At 39.9% G+C, this 20,509-nt stretch overlaps 1 protein-coding gene across 1 annotated transcript in view; it reads left to right on the forward strand.

The window, feature by feature from the left end:
- The window catches only part of DGKI (diacylglycerol kinase iota), a 356,177-nt gene that overhangs the window by 240,760 nt on the left and 94,908 nt on the right, over positions 1-20,509 (forward strand). Inside the window, exon 21 of the mRNA XM_064574919.1 lies at positions 5,790-5,890. Within this exon, the coding sequence (XP_064430989.1) occupies positions 5,790-5,890 (101 nt within the window). The remainder of the gene's footprint in view (positions 1-5,789; positions 5,891-20,509) is intronic.

Consider the following 20,509-nt stretch of genomic DNA (forward strand, 5'->3'; position numbering starts at 1 on the left):
GGAAAAAGGACAGAAATGGACAACCCAAACAGGGTTTGCCTAGGGCTCACAAAGAGAAAAACGGTTATGGAGAGGTTCAGATGATGTCAAATGTGCTAAAGGGCCGTGTGTTGTCCCAGAGGAATTCCGCTTTCCTGCATTTCATTCATTATTTGTTTAAAAACATTTATTGTAAACAACATGGGCCAGACTCTTAGGTGCTGGAGTTGTAAAGAAGAGGAATAGTGGTTTGTGCCATGACCTCACACTAAAGTCCACTCATAAAACAAGGACCTGTTCAAATGAATCCTATTAAAGATCAGTTAGAAATATACTTTATTACATCAAGTTTATAATCAGGTAGAATCTCACATTTACATTGCTTGAAAGAAGTTAAAGCAATGTATCCCGATTAAATCAGGCCTGGAAGGAGAAAGGCAGACAAAGTTGTGATGTTTTCTGCCTTGCAAAGGAAAACTAACTCTTTATATATGAGTAGCAAATTCCTGGTTAAATTAGAGTTCATCATAAAAATCAGTGAATCTACACGAGTGTTTTAAGGGGCAGATCTTACCCTGAAGCATTTAAAAATGTTAATGAAAATTGGACATTTACAAAGTACAAAATGTAGAGTAATTATAGAACTTTAAGGGCCTCCTGTAACATGAATGAGGATTTATATTCTCAGTATCTTTAAGATATCTTGCCAACATTCGCGGGACCCACTTGCTTTCTCATCCCACAGATTATAAGATGCCTACGTAACTCTGAGTCTTTGTCTCCCTTCCTGTGTCATCAAACTGTCATTCTGCTAAGGTTTGGTATCTACTAACTGCTACTTAAAGCTGTAACTCTGGCTTCTGCTATGGTATTATCTAGGATTAAATTTTTTAAAAAAGGCTTATGGAAGTTGAAGCATCAGGGTATTAATAAAAATAGAACAACAATATACTTAACACTATTTACCAGGGATATGCTAACTGCCTTACATGTATTTTCTCATTTAATGCTCACATATTCCTATTATCAGTTCCATTTTCAATCAGAAAATAGTTTAGACAAGGTAACTTCAGAGTTCTCAATGTCAACCATGTATTAATTGACAGAGTTCTGACTGGAACTAAGATTCTTCTGAGTTTGCGTCTTGCATTACACACTGTGTTTTAGTGTCTTAATATTAAAGGATATTATTCCCAGGTGATTCATATTTCCAATAAAAGAAGGAATTAATGTGGTGTTGCTGGCCGTGAAGTGACCTTGGGGAACGAAAGCCCCCAACTCATTCTCTTGGTCCGTAAGGGGTATCCATGTGAGAAGGTTGGAATGAGCAGAGTGTGTTATGAGGACTGAGAGAAACCTGTGTAGTAAGGAAGATGTAAGTTGAATAGCAGTGAGTGTTCTGAGAGTTGTCTGGATGGTGCTCCACCTCACCCCTCCTAGCACCTCAGAGTAACAGGTGTGTGTAATGTGGATACGGGAAAGTGTGGTCTGGAGCCCAAGTGCATGAATTTAATGAGATGCTTTATGGTAGTTCTTGAGGGAGTTGTCATGGGGACATTTGGGAGTTACGTCCAGAGCCATGAAATTCCAACATGCACAAAAAACTCTTGACATTTCAGAGGAAATTTGTGAGCAAGTGATAGGTTGAGGTCACTGTCCTGATTTCAAAGGGAATTCCAAGATTGTTGAGTCCCTTTTCAGAACCTTGAGTGATTCCAAGGAAGTCTGGTTTACAACCCCTGCCTGCTACAGAGCCTGCATCAGTATCGGGATAGTTGGTGGTAGATGTTGGCATGGAGGCAAATCCATTTTTATCCAGGATGTTCATCTCTTCTATGCTCTACTAACTTTCTTGGGAAAATGTAATTTTAGAAAACTAATGGCACTGCTCTACCCCAGACTCCAAGGAACAGCTTTGTCATCATCCGCCTCCACTCAGCCATTAATGGAACATTAATACATTTTGACATAAAGGGACCCAGTTGAATTACCTGGCTTTCACTTAATATCTGTGTATTTTATCTTTCCCACCTTCTGGTTGTCTGTTTTCATGTTATTGGTTGGCCTGTAAAATACCTATGCGAGAAGGTCCAGGAGAATGATGGCACTGTCCAGACCAGACAGTTTCCCCTCCGAGGAAGCCCAGCAGTGGGTCAGAGGGCCTAGGGCGGCCCCAGCACGTACCCTGCACTTCTCCCACTAACTGGCAGCAGCAGATGCTATTGCTTATTAGCAGAACCTTATGTAGGGGAGCAATTTTCAGAATAATGATTATCCTGATAATAGCTAGTGTCTGCTGAGCACTTACCATGTGCCAGGCACTTTTCTGTATTGACTCAATTCATCCTCCCAGTATCACTGTGAAGTGGATCCTGTTCTTATCTCTACATTACCCAGGAGGAAACTGAAGCACAGGGTTTCCTGATTAACCGGTGGAAGAAGTGTACTTCACGGCTAGGCAATCTGACTCAGGGCCTGAGCTCTTGCACTCTGCTGAGCTGCCTAGTCTTTACGCCAGGATCCAAAAGAATTCAAAGGAGATTTCCATCCTGGACCGCGTGATTGCCCTAAAATTTGCAGATGAGCCCCAACACTTGACAGCAGGCCAAACACCAGGTACCCTCATCAGAAGAGTGGGTTTAAGCCAGCTGCTGCTGGTGGGAACGTGGGATGCGTTGCTGGTCGCCGGGAACAGATGGGCGCTCAGGGCGAGCAAGTGAGTGTATAAGAAGGTGGGATGGGGGAGAGTGACAAGCAGTTACTGAGTCTCCATTTTCTTGTCTCCTACTTAGCTGATCGCTCTGGAGATGAAGTGAGATAGTTCATGAATTCATTTGGATTCTGGAAAGTTCCATTCAAATGACAGTTCCTGTTGTATGTCCATGGTGTGCCACCTGTAAGGAAGATTGGTGGAGGCTGTGGCTCAGGAGGCAGCAGTGTGTGTCTGGAATTGGTGGGCACAGATGCAAAGCTGGGAGGTAGAAGCATGTGGGCAGGGAACGGGCACAGACGGACCGTGAGAAAGGCGGTACACACTGGTTAGCTAGTGGGGAGCTCCTGGGAGAAAGACGTACAGTGACTGGTCTGTATTCATTCTCTGAATCCTATTTTCTACTCTACAGCTACTGCTGGAACCAGGTCTTACTCCTGCTGTCTCTAGCCCACTGGAGAATGCTAGAGCTCACTGTCACTAGACCTACTGTCATCTCAAAATGTATTGAAGTAGAGCTCTTTCAACCTCTGTCCTCCCCCAGCTCCCGTCAGAGGGTATGGTGGGCCACCACATTCTGTGCTTCCTGCTTCCCTCTTACCTGATGTACTTGTGGGGAAATATTTCTTAATTACATTCTTTTCAGGTCACTAGGGTGAACTTGAAAATAAAAGGATCAGAACCCTCTTAATTTCGGGATAAGCATCTTGTACACTGTATGATCACTCTGTTAATTGCTTAAATTCTTTCCTATCCTTTCCTACCTACTCACATCTAATACCTAACATCCTTTGCTGTAACTCTTATTTTTACTCTGGTTCTGAGTTATCATTTATTTACATATTGACATAATTTTAAAATCTTTTTCTAAAAATGATGATTCTTGATGTAAAATAATCCTTAAATCCCATCATGTAGAGATAACCACTTGGGATAGCTCGCCGAACATTCTCTCTAGACACTTGTGTACATATACAAATGCTGAAATTCCACAGTTTACATGAAGGAGATTATTCCAGATATAATTTTCCATGACTTTTTTTTTTCACTAAACAATGTCACAATGTTATAGTGGGACTTCCCTCTAAAAAGATGTAGATCTACACACTCATTTGTAATATTTGCCCAGTGTTTTCTTGTTTCAGTGTACCACAGTTTACTTAACTATCCCCCAGGTGATTGCTTATTGATAAGAGTCTGAACACCACATAGAGATCATTTGACTTTGTTAATTCAGGCTCTGTGGTTTTGTTGTCAAATCCATGGGATTCTTGGCACCACACAATAAAACAAGCATGAAACTGATGAGTGAAGAGTCTGAGACTCTGCTCCCAGCTCTGCCACTATGCCCAGCTATGTGATCATAAAATCACTTTACCTTTCTGAACCTCAGCTTCCCTGTCTGTAAATGATGTAAGGATACCCATGATATTTAAGGTGTATAGTTAACACTAATTCAAAACGTGCCTTAAAATCCTATTTCCCATCACAGCTTATGCCCATTTTATTTATCAATGCCTATTCCATGTCCAGTACAATGCCCAATACAAAGTGGACACCCAACAGACACACTTTGAATGGACTAGTCTATTGATTTGTCTTCTCAAAACTTTCCCTCAGAATTATCCATCTTGTATTTCATATTGGCTTAGTTTTTAACCCAGTGAACCTCAGACATTTTTATTTGTCCACCATCTCTCTTTAGCATTTATGCACTTGTATCTAAATATCTTTGTGTGGGAGGAGGAAGAGAACTATGTATGGGTGTGCACGTATGTATCCATAGTTGGATCTATATGTTGTTTTAGGGGTATTAGAGTGGGAGTCTGTATATGGAGGGAGTTACTATACTTTGCCCAAAGATGAGGTGTTAGGCAAGAGAATGAGATTAAATTATTTTTCCCTCCTTCCAGAGTTGCAGTGAAATTCCATGTGTGTGTTTGAGATGGGGGTCCTGACAATATCTTATCCCTCCCTCCTGCCATCTATCTTTTTCTTCTTCCTTCCCACTCTTCTCTTTCTTTCCCCTTTCCCCCTTCCAGTCCTTCCCTTCTTTACTGAAATGAATAGAAGAGTAATGCTATTCTTTCTACTTTGGCCAATAGTGACTTTTATCCAATTAACACAAGAAAGGAGAAGCAATCCTGTTTTTGCTAAAATTATCTGAACCAATGAAATCTAAGTATAAGGTAATACTGAAGGACAAGTGGGGATCGTGTTATATTGATACATTGAAGAAATGCGTTGATCCATAGTGGTGATGATGAAAATTAAATTGTTTCACTCAACTAATGCTGATAATTAGACTATTTTGAAAATATTATGTAAAATCCAAGGACATTCTGTGAGTGAACAGGATGCTTCAGAAAGCTTGGTGCTACCCTCTTTTAATTGTTGGACATGTATCCTGAACCAGTTTGGATTGAGTTCTTTTAAAATGAATTACAACTTCATTCCCTTTCTAAAGAAAGTACATCATGCATATTTTAAATTTTTTTCATCATTTTGAGGCCCTCAAAATCACCATCACAGGCAGCATTTATTGTCATAAGCTTTGAGAGGTGTTCTCAGACTGTTGGGGTACATAGAGGTATTTTGATCTCAATCCTGTGATTTCTCAGTTCTTGGTTTGCTTTTTAGAAGGTTTTTTTGTTTGTTTGTTTGTTTGTTTGTTTTTGTCTCTTCTGAGGGTCAAACTGCTGTATTTGGCTGATAGGGGCATATTTTCCTAGAGCAGTTTTTTACAGCTCTATGCCATGTCTCACTGTTTCAGATAAACTGTGTCTAATTTATTGTGAAGCTAAACACATGATCTTACTAGAACTTTTAATAAGTTAATAGTGAACAGGATATGCGTAGCTTTCAGAAGCTTTTTCTGCCTATTTCCATCTTCTTACCTAAATTCCAGAAACTTGAGGTTTCTGAGGATGTATTCTCCAGATAATGGCCGTGTTCTTCGTAAAGAACCTACAATTCTTGTTTAAATGAGAACTTTTTCTTCCAAGCATGAAGAGACATTATTGCCTTTAGTCCTTCCAGGTGCATGTGACTCTCAATTCCACTCTCTCATTTGTCTGACTACTTGATTCTTGTTTTGCAGTCCCCAGTCTGTCCCAGACCGCCTGAGGATCCGGGTGAACAAAATCAGTTTACAAGACTATGAAGGATTTCACTATGACAAAGAGAAACTTCGGGAAGCTTGTAAGTTGGAAGTGCCTAGTTGATCTCATGTGATCAGCCTATCTTCAGCTGCTTGATCCTCCTTGGGTTGATGGATAGATTCATCTTGTGTCTGAAAACAATGGTTAGGAAAATGAAGGGAAGCATAGTACCATGTGAACCCCAAGCGATGATTTATGGACTGAAGAAAATGGAACTGGGCAAAGGAAAACAGCAGAAGAAAATTATTATGCTGAAGAGGCCAAGTTAGGATCTCTTGGTTTATTAACCACTTTAGTCTCAGATTTACCTAAGACGAGAAAGCAGAAAGTTGGTGAATGTCGTAAGGTATCATAATGTCTAGAAAACTCTCGAAGACAGCACAAGTCTCTTCCTGGAGTCTACATTACCAAATACTGTCCCCATTCTTCCTGCAGGTGTGACAAAGTTATCCGCAAAGACATGTCCAACACATCTAGCTATTATGTGATTGCATAAATATCAGAGGCCCACAGAATACTTACTGTCATGATAAAGTGATTCACAGCTGATGAGGTGACATTGTTCCTGAAATCTTAAATTGACTCCATGTATGAATACTTCTCAATGTTCATATTTTCCATATGCTTCTTTAAATGCATAGCTGATTTTTAGTTCATCTTATCTATCATTCAGTATTTGTTGGGCACTTTTTACATTCCATTCACTATGTTAGATCCCTGTCTATACTGTGATAAATGAGGTAACTGGGTAAAGTAGGCCAGAAGATATTAAGACAGCAGGTGTGTTAGATATTAGGGTTCTGGGCTCTGTCATAATTGTGGAGGCCAATAGTCAAATGCAGTAAAGTCAAGAAGATCAGGACGAGTATCCGAGGGTACAGGCAGGGATGCCAACAGAACAGAAGGAGTTTGATAGAGAACCAGAGGTTTATAAACTTAAGACCACCAACTGGTTCCAATATGGACCTACCTAGAGTTATGGAAGACACGAACGGCTAAAACTGGCAGGAATTGAGAAGGGGACACATTCCTGGGATAATGACTTCCAAGCTCTGATTCTCCACCTGTGATCTGGAATGGGGTTTAGTGGATGGAAATCCTGAAATCCAGGGTCAGTCTCAGGGGTGAGGGCAGAGAGTTACGATCTGGATGTGGCAACAAGCAAGGGTCCATTTCCCTGGTAGCCCAATCACTGAACCGCCCAGAGAATTCTTTGTGAAATTTCTCCTCTCTCAATTCTCTCTGCAGCTTCAGCTTCCTTAGCCCTTCTGGTTCTTTTCCTTAAACATCAGTACCTTCTAGCTTCTCCCCTGCCTTACCCCTATCTGTTCTTCTCTCTCATTTCCTTTGGTGGGAAACTTTGAAGTGGGGAAGGAGCAATTCCCTGAACCTCTACATTTCTCCCTTCTATAAATGACCGATTATATTTTCTAATATAAATGAGATTATAAGTGACAGACTAGCACAAAATCTAACTCATAACGTGATGGATATACATGTTTGCATTGGGACGTGTAGCTACAGTGTGAGTTAAACTGACTTTTAAAGGCTACTAATTATAAAGAAGAGTGTTTTTTATCTTTTCTCATTTCAAACTTATAGACAAATAGCTTATAATTTTTGAAAACTAAAAAAGAAATAATGTATCTCAAGTCAGTTAATATTTTTCAGCTTACCTTCGACTCTGAAGAAAGTCAGTTGGGAGTAGGGAAGCATTTGAAATTTGGGGCTGGAATGAGATTTGAGGCTTATCAGTGGATTTCAATTATTTGTCCTATCTTTTCCATGGCATTATCTGTCCACCATTGCCAGAGGTAATTGTGATTTGAGTTTTTACAAGAAGATGAAATTTCCTAGCAAGTGCTTTACTCATCGTATCTTATGTGATAAAACTTCTCTGTAAGGAAACTTCTTATATCAAATTGGGGGAGGTGACTTGGTATAAATATAAATCCAGTAAATTCAGCAGTGTCTTTGGGCTTCAGAAGGACAAAGAAGCACTCAAAGAGGGAATCAAGGAGTTAACTCGTTCTAAAGATTGAGTCTGAAGGAAACAATATATTAATTAGAAGTAAAGATGGCCAAGTCAGGCATTCCACATTTAATATATAGTTATGATGCTTCTAAACTGTGGTTGCTCGCGGAAGTTTGTCCTTCAGAGTTATATATTTGATTCTTACCTTCGCTCTCTTGCCTGATTCCAACTTTCAACCAACTACACATTCACAGGCAGGTCTGGCAGAGCTCAAACAGAGTATAAAGACAAGAACCAGTTCAAGTCCATATGTGACATACAATGCCAAAATAGATCTGTTATTTCAGAAGCATTGATTAAACAAAATGCATAGAACACATCTAGATAGAAGGGATTTGAGGACTGTACTCTGACCTGCATCCCAAAGGGAGTGAATCCTCTTAGGCCATCTATTGATTGGAAACCTTACAAACCCTAAACCAGAGCAGTACTGCATTACTGGGCTTAAAAAATTAGTTCCCTTTCTGGATGATACACTGAGTGATTCATCTAGGCAGCATGTGGCTGTTTGCCATCACTGTTTAATAGATCTTGCTCATGTGTCTGGATCATTATTCGTATTAGATTACAAGCTCGAACGTTTGTTGTCTAACAAAGCCCCACTTCCGTCCGTAAGGCAGGACTCCTTGGTAATTACAGGATGGCAGCCCTTTTAATTACCTTGCTTATTTTAGCATAGAGAAAGATGACTACACTATTTCAAAGATTTACCATCCCCCTTCCATTTAGCTTCAACTTGCCTGGGGAAATTCCCTCTAAAATAATAGCATGAAGTGGGTTAGTCTTTGTCAGTCCCTTCCTCCAGCGCTTGCCAGTAAATTTCAGACTTACTCAAAATAATTAGGCTCTCATTACTGGCTTTATGAATTATTAACCCTCAGGATAATGATTATGATGTCCAAGAGGAAAGTCTATTCAGCTTAAAAGGTAGAACATAAAGAGAAATGGTTAAAAAGATCCATAAAGTCAATCCATAATGATAGCAGAAACTCACTCCCATAATCTGAATGGAGTATATAAATGAGTCCTTAATAAAGCACGTAATCATATAGTCTAGGCAGAGGGTGGTTAGTTTTTGAAAATCTGTTATATTTCTAACTCTGAAGGAGTTTCATTGATACAACATGTATTTTTATATCTAGAAAAACTTGGTCCTGGCCAGGGTTTAACTCTATCCCATGTAAACGGGCTAAACTTGACTTCTGGCATGAGCTTACTCTGCGCTTTTGAATTGCCGTGATAATTCACACAAGCCCAGGCCCTAAAACACAAGCCAAAACCAGTTTGGAACTAATCGAAAACAAGCGTAGCCTATAAAGGTAGGAGAGGACTAACATTTGTTGTACATCAAGTGTAGTGTTCAATGACCCTTTTACATTTTCTCAGTGTAATGGGAATTATATGGATGTTTAGAGGTGTATATAATGTATAATATATAATATCTCAGTGTATTATTCTCTGGCAAAGACGAATGATATTAAGAGGTGCCTTTTATTTACTGACGTGGTGAAAGAGTCAGAAATGTTTGTGTTTGAATCACAGTTGCAACCTTGACCAAGTAATTCATGTCTCTGATGATCCTACCTCTCATCTCTAAAATGAGACTATCACTGCAGCCTCCTAGACTAAGAGGGTGAAATGTAATCTCGTAGATGAAACCGCCGGGGCCAAGTCTGGCACGCTAGCGTGCCCCCCAAAAGCAGGAGCTCGGATTGTGGCGGTTGCTGTTGCTGAAGACACGCTATAGGCACGCGGGCTGCCCTGCGGTCTGCAGGTCCCGAAGCCAGCCAGCCTGCTCCACTCATGGCTCTCACTTCCAAGTACACCTGCTACCACCTTCCAACTCACGTTCTCACTTTCAAAAGCGGTGTGGAAAACACTGATAAATACCACAGGAATGTTAACATAATTAATCACTTAATTTATATGTATTTTGTCTGCCAGTGCAAGGGACGGCTCTGATGGCAGGATATTTAAAACTGTGAGACGTGTAAACACTGAATGCCCGTATTTGGTGATCTGACCACATATCTGCATGCTGCTTTCTTCAGTCCTAAGACAGCCCCCTATGTGCATCATCTGGTATTCGGCACTGATTTTCTTTTTTTTAACTTCTTATTTTAAGAGCACCTGGGTGGCTCAGCTGGTTAAGTGTCTGGCTCTTGGTTTCAGCTCAGGTCTTGATCTCTGGGTCCCAGGAGGCCTGCGTCAGGCTCCGCACTCTGCTTTCCCTCTCCCTCTGCCCCCCCCCCCACTCATGCTCTCCTTCCCTCTCTCTCTCTCTCTCTCTCTCTCTCTCAAATAAATAAATCAAGAGGTGCTCAGTCGGTTTAGTGACTGTCCTACTCCTGGCTTCAGCTCAGGTCATGATCTTGGGGTTGTGGGATCGAGCCCCAGTGGGGCTCCGTACTCAGCATAGAGTCCGCTTCAGATGTTTTTCCCCTCCCCCTCTGCTTCTCCTCCTGTTTATGCTTTCTTTCTCTCTTTTTCTCTCTCAAATAAATCAGTAAATAAAATCTTTAAAAATAAAGTAAATACATCTTTTTAAAAAAACCTTATTGTTGGAATAATTTTAGATTTCTAAAAAAGTTACAAAGATACTACTAAGATATCCCGTATACCCTTCACCCAGTTTTCCCTGTTGTTGAACATTTTATATTCCCGTGCTAACTTTGTCAAAGAAACAGATAGTGCTTCATTATTATTAACTAAACTCTGGACTTTCTACTCCAGAATCCAAATCCAGGACATCACATGGCATCGGGTGGGCACGTCTTCCCAGTCTTGTCTGGTCTGTGGCAGTTTCTGAGACTTTCTCTTTTTTTTTTTCCCCATGACCTTGATGGTCTTAAGAAATACTGGCCAGGTATCCTGTAGAATATCCCCCAGTCTGGCTTTGTCTGTTGTTTAACACATAATTAGAGTGGAGTTATATATTCTTGAAAAAAAAAATACTGCAAAGGTGAAGTCTCCTTTTTTATCCCATTATATCAGGGGTTACCTGATGTCCACATGACATCCGTGATGATGGTAACCTGATCACTTGGTTAAGGTTGTATTTGCTAGGTTTCTCCACTGTAAAGTTACTAATTTTTTTCCTTCCCCGATGCTGTTTTTTGTGAGTCGCTAAGTTTAGCCCATCTTCAGACAGAGGGGGAGGTGGATCACTGGGGTTTTCATCGTTTCTAGTTTCCATATTTTACCTCAAGTGAATTTCATTTAACACATGTCAAAGTGGAGCCATTCATTCAGATGCATCCATGCTTCCAAAAACTATATACTGGCAACAATTATATGCTAGATACCACGTTAGATGGTAGGCATTGGAAGATGAAACTGGGACATTTAACACAATTATTCAGTACACAACTATTAAGCGCTTACTGTTAGCAAACAGTGGTAGGGGGAAAAAAACCAGAAATAGTCACTGATTCACTGGAGCTTTTTTCTCACGTGATGAGAATTCCAATAGGGCTATGGAAACACTAGGTATGTATTTTCCTAGCAAACATCACTTAAATGACTAAAGAAAGGGATGGGAATATATAAGCAAGAATGAGAAAAGCCAATCTAACTACTAATTAGTTGTACGAACTTGGGCAATACATTTATCCTCTTCAGGCTTCATTTGCCTTATCTGCTCTGTGCAGTGGTTAACCTAGGTGTTTCCTAAGAACTACTGTGTTATGATAAATGTTTAGTCCTATAGAAATTTCCTAGGGTTTAACATTTTTCCTCCTGACGTATTTCCTTAGTGAAGTTTTTAAAGCACGTGCATCACTCATAATGAGTGTGAACATTAGAAAATTGTGTAAGTGCATTTTGCTTCATGAATTTGCTGTAAGTACTGATTTTTTTTTTTCCTGTTGATTGCTTCATCTAAAATTGAATCTTTCCCCTCTCATTTAACAAGTTGACAACTGGGCTGTTCAGTAGAGATTAGGCCTCCATTTGGTGGAGGTAGGTGTTCCATTTTGAAATGTCTGAGGACTTAAATGATGTCAGTCTATTCTCTGAAGGGAACTGTCCATCCCTTTGGGAGCATGTTTGTCTTTTCCTATTTTTCATGAGTTGACATTTACCCAGAGTTTTGTGTTTAGTTTCTTCTACTGTTCTTCCCTATCTTTTGTCTATATCGTATATTTTTTATTTAAAATGTAACAGGGGCGCCTGGGTGGCTCAGTTGGTTAAGCAACTGCCTTCGGCTCAGGTCATGATCCTGGAGTCCCTGGATCGAGTCCCGCATCGGGCTCCCTGCTCGGCGGGGAGCCTGCTTCTCCCTCTGACCCTCCACCCTCTCATGAGCTCTCTCTCTCTCTCATTCTGTCTCAAATAAATAAATAAAATCTTTAAAAAAAAATAAATAAAATAAGATAAAATGTAACAAGTAAAAATTACAGTTAACTCATATTGCACCATTATTGTGAGCAAGGAAATGTCTTAACATTTCTACTCCTGTCGTATAATTTAATTCTCCCCAAAACCTCTGTGGTTTTGGCCTGAGCAACTTCGTAAATAGAGGTAGGGGAGATGTAGAGGACCCACTGTGACCAAGAAGCAGCACGCAGTGAGCTAGGAAGAAAGAGAGAGCCTGTTGATTGCAAGCCAAGAGAAGAAAAATGTTTTATGCAGCAACAGTGAGAACTCTGCCAAATGCCCCAGAGTGGGAGCAGTGGAGTAAGAATTGCAGCTAAGAACTAGTCATCGGATTTGGGCAGAGGGTGGTATTAGTCACAGCACAAGAGGTTGAAGAGTGAAAAGGTGAAGGTGAATAGAATGGGCATGTGTGCATATGGGAGCGAAGGAAGTGAGTCTGCGTAGGTTGCTCTTTTTAGGGGAAGAGAGAATGGAATGGTGGCTGGAAGGGGACATGGGATCTGGGGAGGATTTTTTTCTACTTTGTCAGAGAGTACAGCTGTCTCTCCTGACGGGACCCATTTCCTAGAGAGGGAGAACTCAATTCAGAAGAGAGGGTCAATTGCAGGGGTGATGCCTCTGAAGGGGGTAGAGATGGGACCCAGTGCCCAGTGGAGGGGTGGGGGCAGGCTCTGCAGGGCACAGAGCCGGAAAGGCAGACGAATGATACAGAGACAGGTGAGTTGGGGGTTTGGGTACTAGGGAGAAGCAGAAGTTCTATTCTGGTGACTTTTATTTTCTCAGTGAAATAAGAAGCAAGCCTACTAGCTCACAGCAGGGTCAGGAGGGTATTAATGTTCAGGAAGAGCAGAGAAAGTTGGAAATAATCAATTTGAAGGGCAACACAATCCATGGCCCAGGCAGAATGGCTGAGCAGCACTTTAGATACGGATCACTTAATTCATTGGTTTTTCCTAAGTGCGTAGAGCCTGACCTGTCAGTTCCTAAGGGTCTTGACTTATAAATGAGTACACTCTCTTTCTTTCCAGCTTCAAAGATTCAGATGCCAGGAGAATATTGGGCTGGAAGATGATGATCTTATTTTAAACATCAGTCCCTTTGCAACCTAATTCTGTTTATGATCCAAAGCCTTGCTTTGTTTATAAGAAAATGCATGCTTCCAGAGCTTTGGTGAATTAGATGCTGATGACGATAGGTCTCAGAAAGGAAATAAGCCTCAAGTGTTGATCTCTGATCCTTCTTTCATTGTTAAAACTCAGCTTTTGGTGATGAACACCACCCTTTGTAGGTCTATCCTCACGTCCCTGCCCAGGGGAATAGTTTTCACGTTCATTAGTTTATTCTGTGCACACACAATAATGACCAATTCTTACTGTTTGTACACCAACCTCGTTCATTTTGTTGGTACCTTCCCGGGTTGACTCTAGCATATCAACTCAGATGGCAGTTAGGTTTCTCATTAAAGACTTCCTTCTAGGGGCCTTGTATAAAATTGTTGCTTTTTTATTCATCGTGTTAACATGTGAGTGGTGTGGGGTCAGCAACTGCAGTCAAAGCATCATATTTCCTGGTTAAAACACCTAGTATTAGCACACTGCTTCATGCCTTACAGAGGGCGTTCATAATATGCTCTATGCATGTGTTATCACAGGGACACTTAGAAAGATTGCCTCACCCGGGGTCACATTGCTGTGACAGGATATTACTAAGAGCTTACATCTCTCTCCTAATCTAGTACACTTTCCTAATACACAGGTCTACTTCTTTGTAAAGACATAGCTGTGCACTTGTAGAAATGTGTGTTAAGATAATAGCTTTTGTTATTGGTTGGGTTTCCTCAGAAATAGAATCTGAGGCTTTTGAGTTTTCTATGTAGGAGGTTTGTTGGGGACTCTCCAAGAGGGAACAACAGTTGGGAAGAGGGAGGAAAGTAGCATCAGTGCAGGGCAGAGGAAGATGTCAAGCTACAGTTGAAACAGACGCCTCCCACAGGGACATTTGCACCTGGGATGGCCTTTTAGGGTTGTCCCAGTGGAAGCAAGGATTGTTAGATACAGGTCAGGCTGTCCCCTGGGAGGAAGCAAACTCTTTATTGAATACCTACCAGGTACCAAGCACTGTTCTAGGTGCTAGGGATTAGACTCATGACCACTAGTCTCCAGATTTTAATTTGTACTTTTTTGACCTGACCCCCCTACTATTCCAAATTCAGGGAATTGGAATATCAGTTACCTTCTTTAGATGTGTCAGAATTAGCTAAAAGAAACCCAAAATGTTGATGATGACCTTTTCGTAAAAGTTCTTTTCGACAGGAACTATTATTAAGCCAAATATTCTTCGCTTGGAATTTGAGTGATTAAAATTGGAAACATAAATGCAAGGCAATCTAAATTTCAGGCTATTTCTAGCCCGACGTTGTAGTCAGAGATAACTCCAGAGTTTGATCTTCAACAAGGTGGACATTTCTTCTATGTATTCTTCCAATTTATTGGTAAAGATACTGAACTGAATAGAATCAAGGACAGAAATGTATGCTAATCTGAAAATAACCTCTTTGCAGATTGACTCGGAACAACAACTTTATGTGCTCCCAACCCAGGGAAAAGCTGTAGATTTTTCATAGTTCATACTGGGGAAAACATTCTTTCTTAATACTTAGTGGATTTCCTGAATCACTGATCCATGGCACTCTTCTGGAATCACTGATAAACAGAATTAGAGAGTACCCTGGGTTGTCAGGTTCTAAGGATGTGTTTGCTTAAATCTACCCTGCTTCACATCTCTACTTGGCAGCTGTCTACATGTAATTTGTTTACTCTTTTTGCTTCCAGAAAGAGATTGAGGCCTCTTCAGAAGATTCTAGGAAATCTTTCTGTTATTAATTCTCCACATGTATCCAATGAACTCAGAAATTCAGAGCTGCATGACTGATTGTGTCCTCCATATCTATTGATGACCCTGTCCTTCACCAAACGGTGCAGAGACACAGTGTGATGTTGAAATTGTGGAAAGTATTTGAACTAGTGTCTCTAACCATCATTTTGAGTATTTAAGTTTTGGGTACAGTTGTGAATCTTTGCTTTTGGGCCTTTAGTATTTCCTTTGACTTTCATATTTATTTGGCTGGCCATGTAGTCAAGATTCTGATGTCATAACCAAGTATTTGTTATCTCCTAATTACTAGAACACTGACTCCGGTAAATTATCACTGGTGGTTCTTCTCTATATGTAGGAATTTTGCAAATACTACCTTACCGATAAATGCACCTGGGAAAAAATTCTATTGTTTTCCAGTGCCCATTGTCAAATACATTCTAGAACCCCACCATTAAAAGTTGCTATTACATTTTACCCTGGGAATAAATCCCAAGGAATTTTATAACACATTTTGTTGTGCAAGAATTTCATTGAATGTGACATTAGGCATTTTCATTGAAATGAAGTTCTCTCCATCAAAAGTAGAAATTTACATCATTGTTGGTAAACTTTCATATTAAGTTGGAAGATTATGTCATTTCATAGAACTGTTTCATCTGGACCTTTGTTTTCTATTATTATAAGAGTATTGGATCTTTGAATTCCAATCACAAGGTATATACTCAAGAGGGTATCTTTAACATCCCTTTTTTCCCAGTCTGTAACACCTTGAGGGCAGGTACTGGGTCTTACTCAGTGTTGCATCCTCACCTCCTAGCACTACAGTTGTCTCTGGCACAAGAAAATCCTTAAAACTTTTGTGCTGGATGATTAAGTGGATGACTTGTAGACCTGACAAATATTTTTGTTCAATTCCCTATATATGTATATATCTGAAACACAATTGCCCAGTTAAGTGAAAATGAATACCAGGAGTGGTTATTTGAGATTATAAATGACAAAGCGTTTAAGAGGATTTTTTTAAAAAGTGAGTTGGATATCCCTTAGGTTGCCCTCTCAGTTAGTTTACTATTAGGACAAGAAGCAGAATTTGATTGTGGTTTGAAACCCGGATTTGTAGAGAAACTGCTACTTGCTAGAAAGCACACCTCCAAAATACTATCCTCACATAGAATGCAGTGAAAACTACCTAGTTGACTTTTATGTTGTGGGTGACATTTTGAACTACCTATGGGAAGGTTTAGCTCAAGCTATGGAGTACAAACTCTAGGATCACTTTTAATAGCAAGAACCAGGGTTCATGAAACCCTTTACAGACCCCAGCTATGGCATGGTGCAGCATAAAGTTCTTAGGATGTTGTGTATCCTTTTGAATGCTAATATGCCTATCAATTTCCCCTGTTGTTTCCATTGAGCTGTGGCAGTTAATGATGACAGGTTGTTGTAAAATGGACCTGTATCACATGGTGGGGGCGGGGGTAGAATTGGATTGAAACATTGCCAACTCATTCTCTTTAATTATTGCCAGCCATCAAGTTAGAACTTTAGTTCCCTGATCAGCCTAACACATTCAAAACTAATGAGGACCATAAGAAAATTCCACTTGCCCCCTCCCATCCTCCTTAGGACTTTCCTTCCTTTCTTTAGTCCCCTGCCTCCCCACCCTGATTTTTACCTCTAGTCCCTTCTTCCCATCATCTTATGACTTCTTGAATAGTGTTAAAACTATGGCCAAGAAAGTAGGTAACATTTGTTTTTCTATATGTAAGCAGATTCTCGGATGTTAGCAAAGTATCTGTCTATAGGAAACTCAGAGCCTGTTTTTTCTTTTCTTTTTCTTTTCTATTTTTTTTTTAATTAGTAGACTTTTTATTTTTTAGAGCAGTGTTAGGTTTACACAAAGTTTAAGTGGAAAGTACAGAGAGTTCCATATATCCCCTCAACTCATGCCCCGCCCCCCACCGCCACACACATAGTTTCCCTTAACTATTAGCATCTTGTTTTAGTATGTTACATTCGTTGTTACAATTGATGAGCCAATGTTAATGCATTGTTATTAACTGAAGTCCACATTTCTACATTAAGGTTCATGCTTGTGTTCTACAGTTTTATGGATTCTCACAGATGTGCAACACATATCCACTCTGACAGTATCATTCAGGGTAGTTTTGCTGCACTAAGTACACCCTGGGTTGTACCTATTCATCCATCCCTTTCCTGTAACCCTTAGCAACCACTGGCTTTTTTTACTCCCCATAGTTTTGCCTTTTCCAGAACACCATGTAGTTGGAATCATGCAGCACGTGACCTTTTCAGACTGGCTTCTTTTATTTAGCAATATGCATTTAAGCTTCCTCCATTGTCTTTTGTGGCTTGAAAACTCATTTCTCTTTGTTGCGGAAAACATCCCGTCATATGATGCTAAGTTTGTTTTTCATTTGCCTATTGAAGGACATCTTGGTTGCTTACAAGTTTTGGCAATTGTGAATAAAGCCAATTATGAATATTCATGTGCAAATTTTTGTGGGGGCATAATTTTTGGCTCATTTGGGTAAATACCAAGGAGTACTATTGCTGGTAAGAATTTGTTTAGTTTTGGGGCGCCTGGGTGGCTTAGTCGTTAAGCGTCTGCCTTCGGCTCAGGTCATGATCCCAGGGTCCTGGGATTGGGTCCCATATTGGGCTCCCTGCTCAGCGGGAAGCCTGCTTCTTCCTCTCCCACTCGCCCCTGCTTGTGTTCCCTCTCTCGCTGTCACTATCTCTGTCAGATAAATAAATAAATAAATAAATAGATAAATAAATAAATAAATAAATAGATCTTTCAAAAAAATTTGTTTAGTTTTGTAAGAAACTGCCAAGCCACCTTCCAAAGTGGCTCTACCATGTTGCATTCCCATCAGCAATGAATAAAAAAGTTCCTGTTGTTCCCCCTTCTCACCAGCATTTGGAGTTATCAGTTTGTTTGTTTCAATTTCAGCTATTCTAATAGGTATATATGGTATCTCATTGTTTTAATTTGCAATTCCCTAATGACATATGATGTTGAGCACCTTTTTCATGTGCTTATTTACCATCTCTGTGGGTTTTTTTGGTGAGATGTCTCTTCAGATCTTTGCCTACTTTTTAATTGACTATTACTGTTGAGTTTTAAGAGTCCTTTGCATATTTTGAACACCAGTCTTTTATCAGATATGCGTTTTGCAAAGAATTTTTTTCCTGGTGTGTCTGGTCTGTTCATTTCCTTAACAGTATCTTTGACAGAGCAAAAGTTTTAATTCAATGAAGTCCAGCTTATCACTTTTCTCTTTCATGGATCACACTTTTGGTGCTGTACCTCAGCTATCATTGCCAAACACAAGCTTGCCTAGATTTTCACCTGTGTTATTTTCCAGGGAACAGTTTTTTGGGTTTTTTTCCAGCCTATTGGTTTCTCAAGATTGCGTATAAGTTGATACAAAGAGAGTGAGTATTGGACATAAACCCTATTGATTATGTCAGTAAATCTACAATTGATGCTTAAGGAAATGTTAAGTTTTAAAAAGGGTATCTCTTAATAGTGTTAACATAAAATAAATTCATTCTAAGATTATCTGTATTTTTGATGATTTACCATATTGTTCAAAATACTTCCCTATTTTAGGAATTTTTAACTCTGATTTATTCTTTTCAGGAAGTGACATTGTTTTTAGTTAGCCTCAAGACTCGGCAATTTTAATATTATTATGTATATATTTAGAGCTTAAAACCCAGTCTTTGCAAATCCTTGCAGTTTCTGAGAAGCTTTTCTCTAAGGTCACACACCTTCTTTTAATGATCCTATTGGAGATAGTTTTGTTTGTGTTTTGAATAGGTTAGCAGCCCCAGTCAGCTGCAATTCTGTTCTAGTAGGAATTATACTGTAATAAAGAGAGATAGAGACAGACTGACTGACTTAAACCTCCCCATATAAGGAAAAGATGATGATTTCACTTTTAGAGGAAGGCTCTCAGGAGAGCTGAAAAGAATCTCTGCATTGATATCTGGCTTCAGCTTCCCTGAGAATGCACATGAGCCCATTCTAAGAGGATTTTGGGGGCCAGGTAGTGATTGAATTCTGAGAAACATTTGTCAAGGTGTTATAGGGTGGGTTGTAGGTATCAAGCAGAAATATGATTAGAGGGAATGAACTTCTGAACTTTCTGCTTCATCATAACCTGACTCTTGCTCTCAAAGACAGGTTAAGGCAGAGTATATCTGGGGTGATTACAGTGTTGTTATATATAAGAAACTGGTTAGGACTCACCTGGGCTGTATCCTTGGGTTGAAAAAAAGCTCCAAGTATTGTGAATATCTCAATGATGACAACTGTCCACATAGCAGTCTCTTGAGTCACAGTGCTCCTGTATATATTGTTCGGCAGCTCATTGCATATGTCGTCCTAGGCTTGGCTAGCCCCACCTTGGAAGTTTCCTTTGCTCCTCTTCTTTGTTGTATTCCCCATATGTTATATTGCATGCATTCCTCATCCTTGTTGCAAACTCAACTTTTGTTCGGGGAAGTACTACAGTAGCTTCTTGATAGAAGGTGTGTCCTTTATTCAACCCTTGGAATTGTTTGAAAGCTTGGATTATGTGTAAAAGTCTTAGAATGTTGAAGGCTTTGTTTCATTGCCTGCCTGACTGTGTTGTTGCGGAACAGGGAGCCCGATGCGGGGCTCCATCCCAGGACCCTGGGATCATGACCTGAGCCGAAGGCAGGCGCTTAACAACTGAGCCACCCAGGCACCCCTAAGCTCATACATTTAATGTAGCCTAGGCTACAGTCACTATTGTTTATGTGTATCTTCTCCATGACTTTGTGAGTTCCTCAAGATTTCTCCCTGCATCTTATATGTATTTTATGCTCTGTATTATTAATTTTAATGCATTTTGCATTTTCAGACCCATTTATTGATGATGAGACTTTAGAACTTCAATGAATGAAAGATTTTAGAAAATCTTTAGTAAACACCACTGTCCTGTCATGTGCTTGCTAGACTCTAGTTGGATAACTCAGAATTTCAAAGGGTATTTTTTTTTTTTTGGCTAAATTATGGATTTAATAGTACAACTGTACTTTTACAATTAGAAATAGGCAATATATTTTTTGAAGTTTTGGGAAGGAGACAAGTTTTCAGGAATCTTGCGGTGATCTCTGACCTAGGAAGTTCTATCCATTAAAGCCATTGTGGAACATTTGCCACCCCCTAAATAGAGGGTATTTAAGACACGTAACAGCTTTTCCTAACTGTTCCCTGAAGCCCTGCTGCTACCACATTTACATTGACCATGTTTAAAGTCAATGGGATTTTTAAGCTGCAAACCTTCTAGAAGCTTTTATTTATTTTAAATA

This window comes from Mirounga angustirostris, unplaced genomic scaffold, assembly GCF_029215605.1.
Source record: "Mirounga angustirostris isolate CCGP_5_RB_7025 unplaced genomic scaffold, mMirAng1.0.hap1 SCAF_12, whole genome shotgun sequence".
Lineage (NCBI taxonomy): Eukaryota > Metazoa > Chordata > Mammalia > Carnivora > Phocidae > Mirounga > Mirounga angustirostris.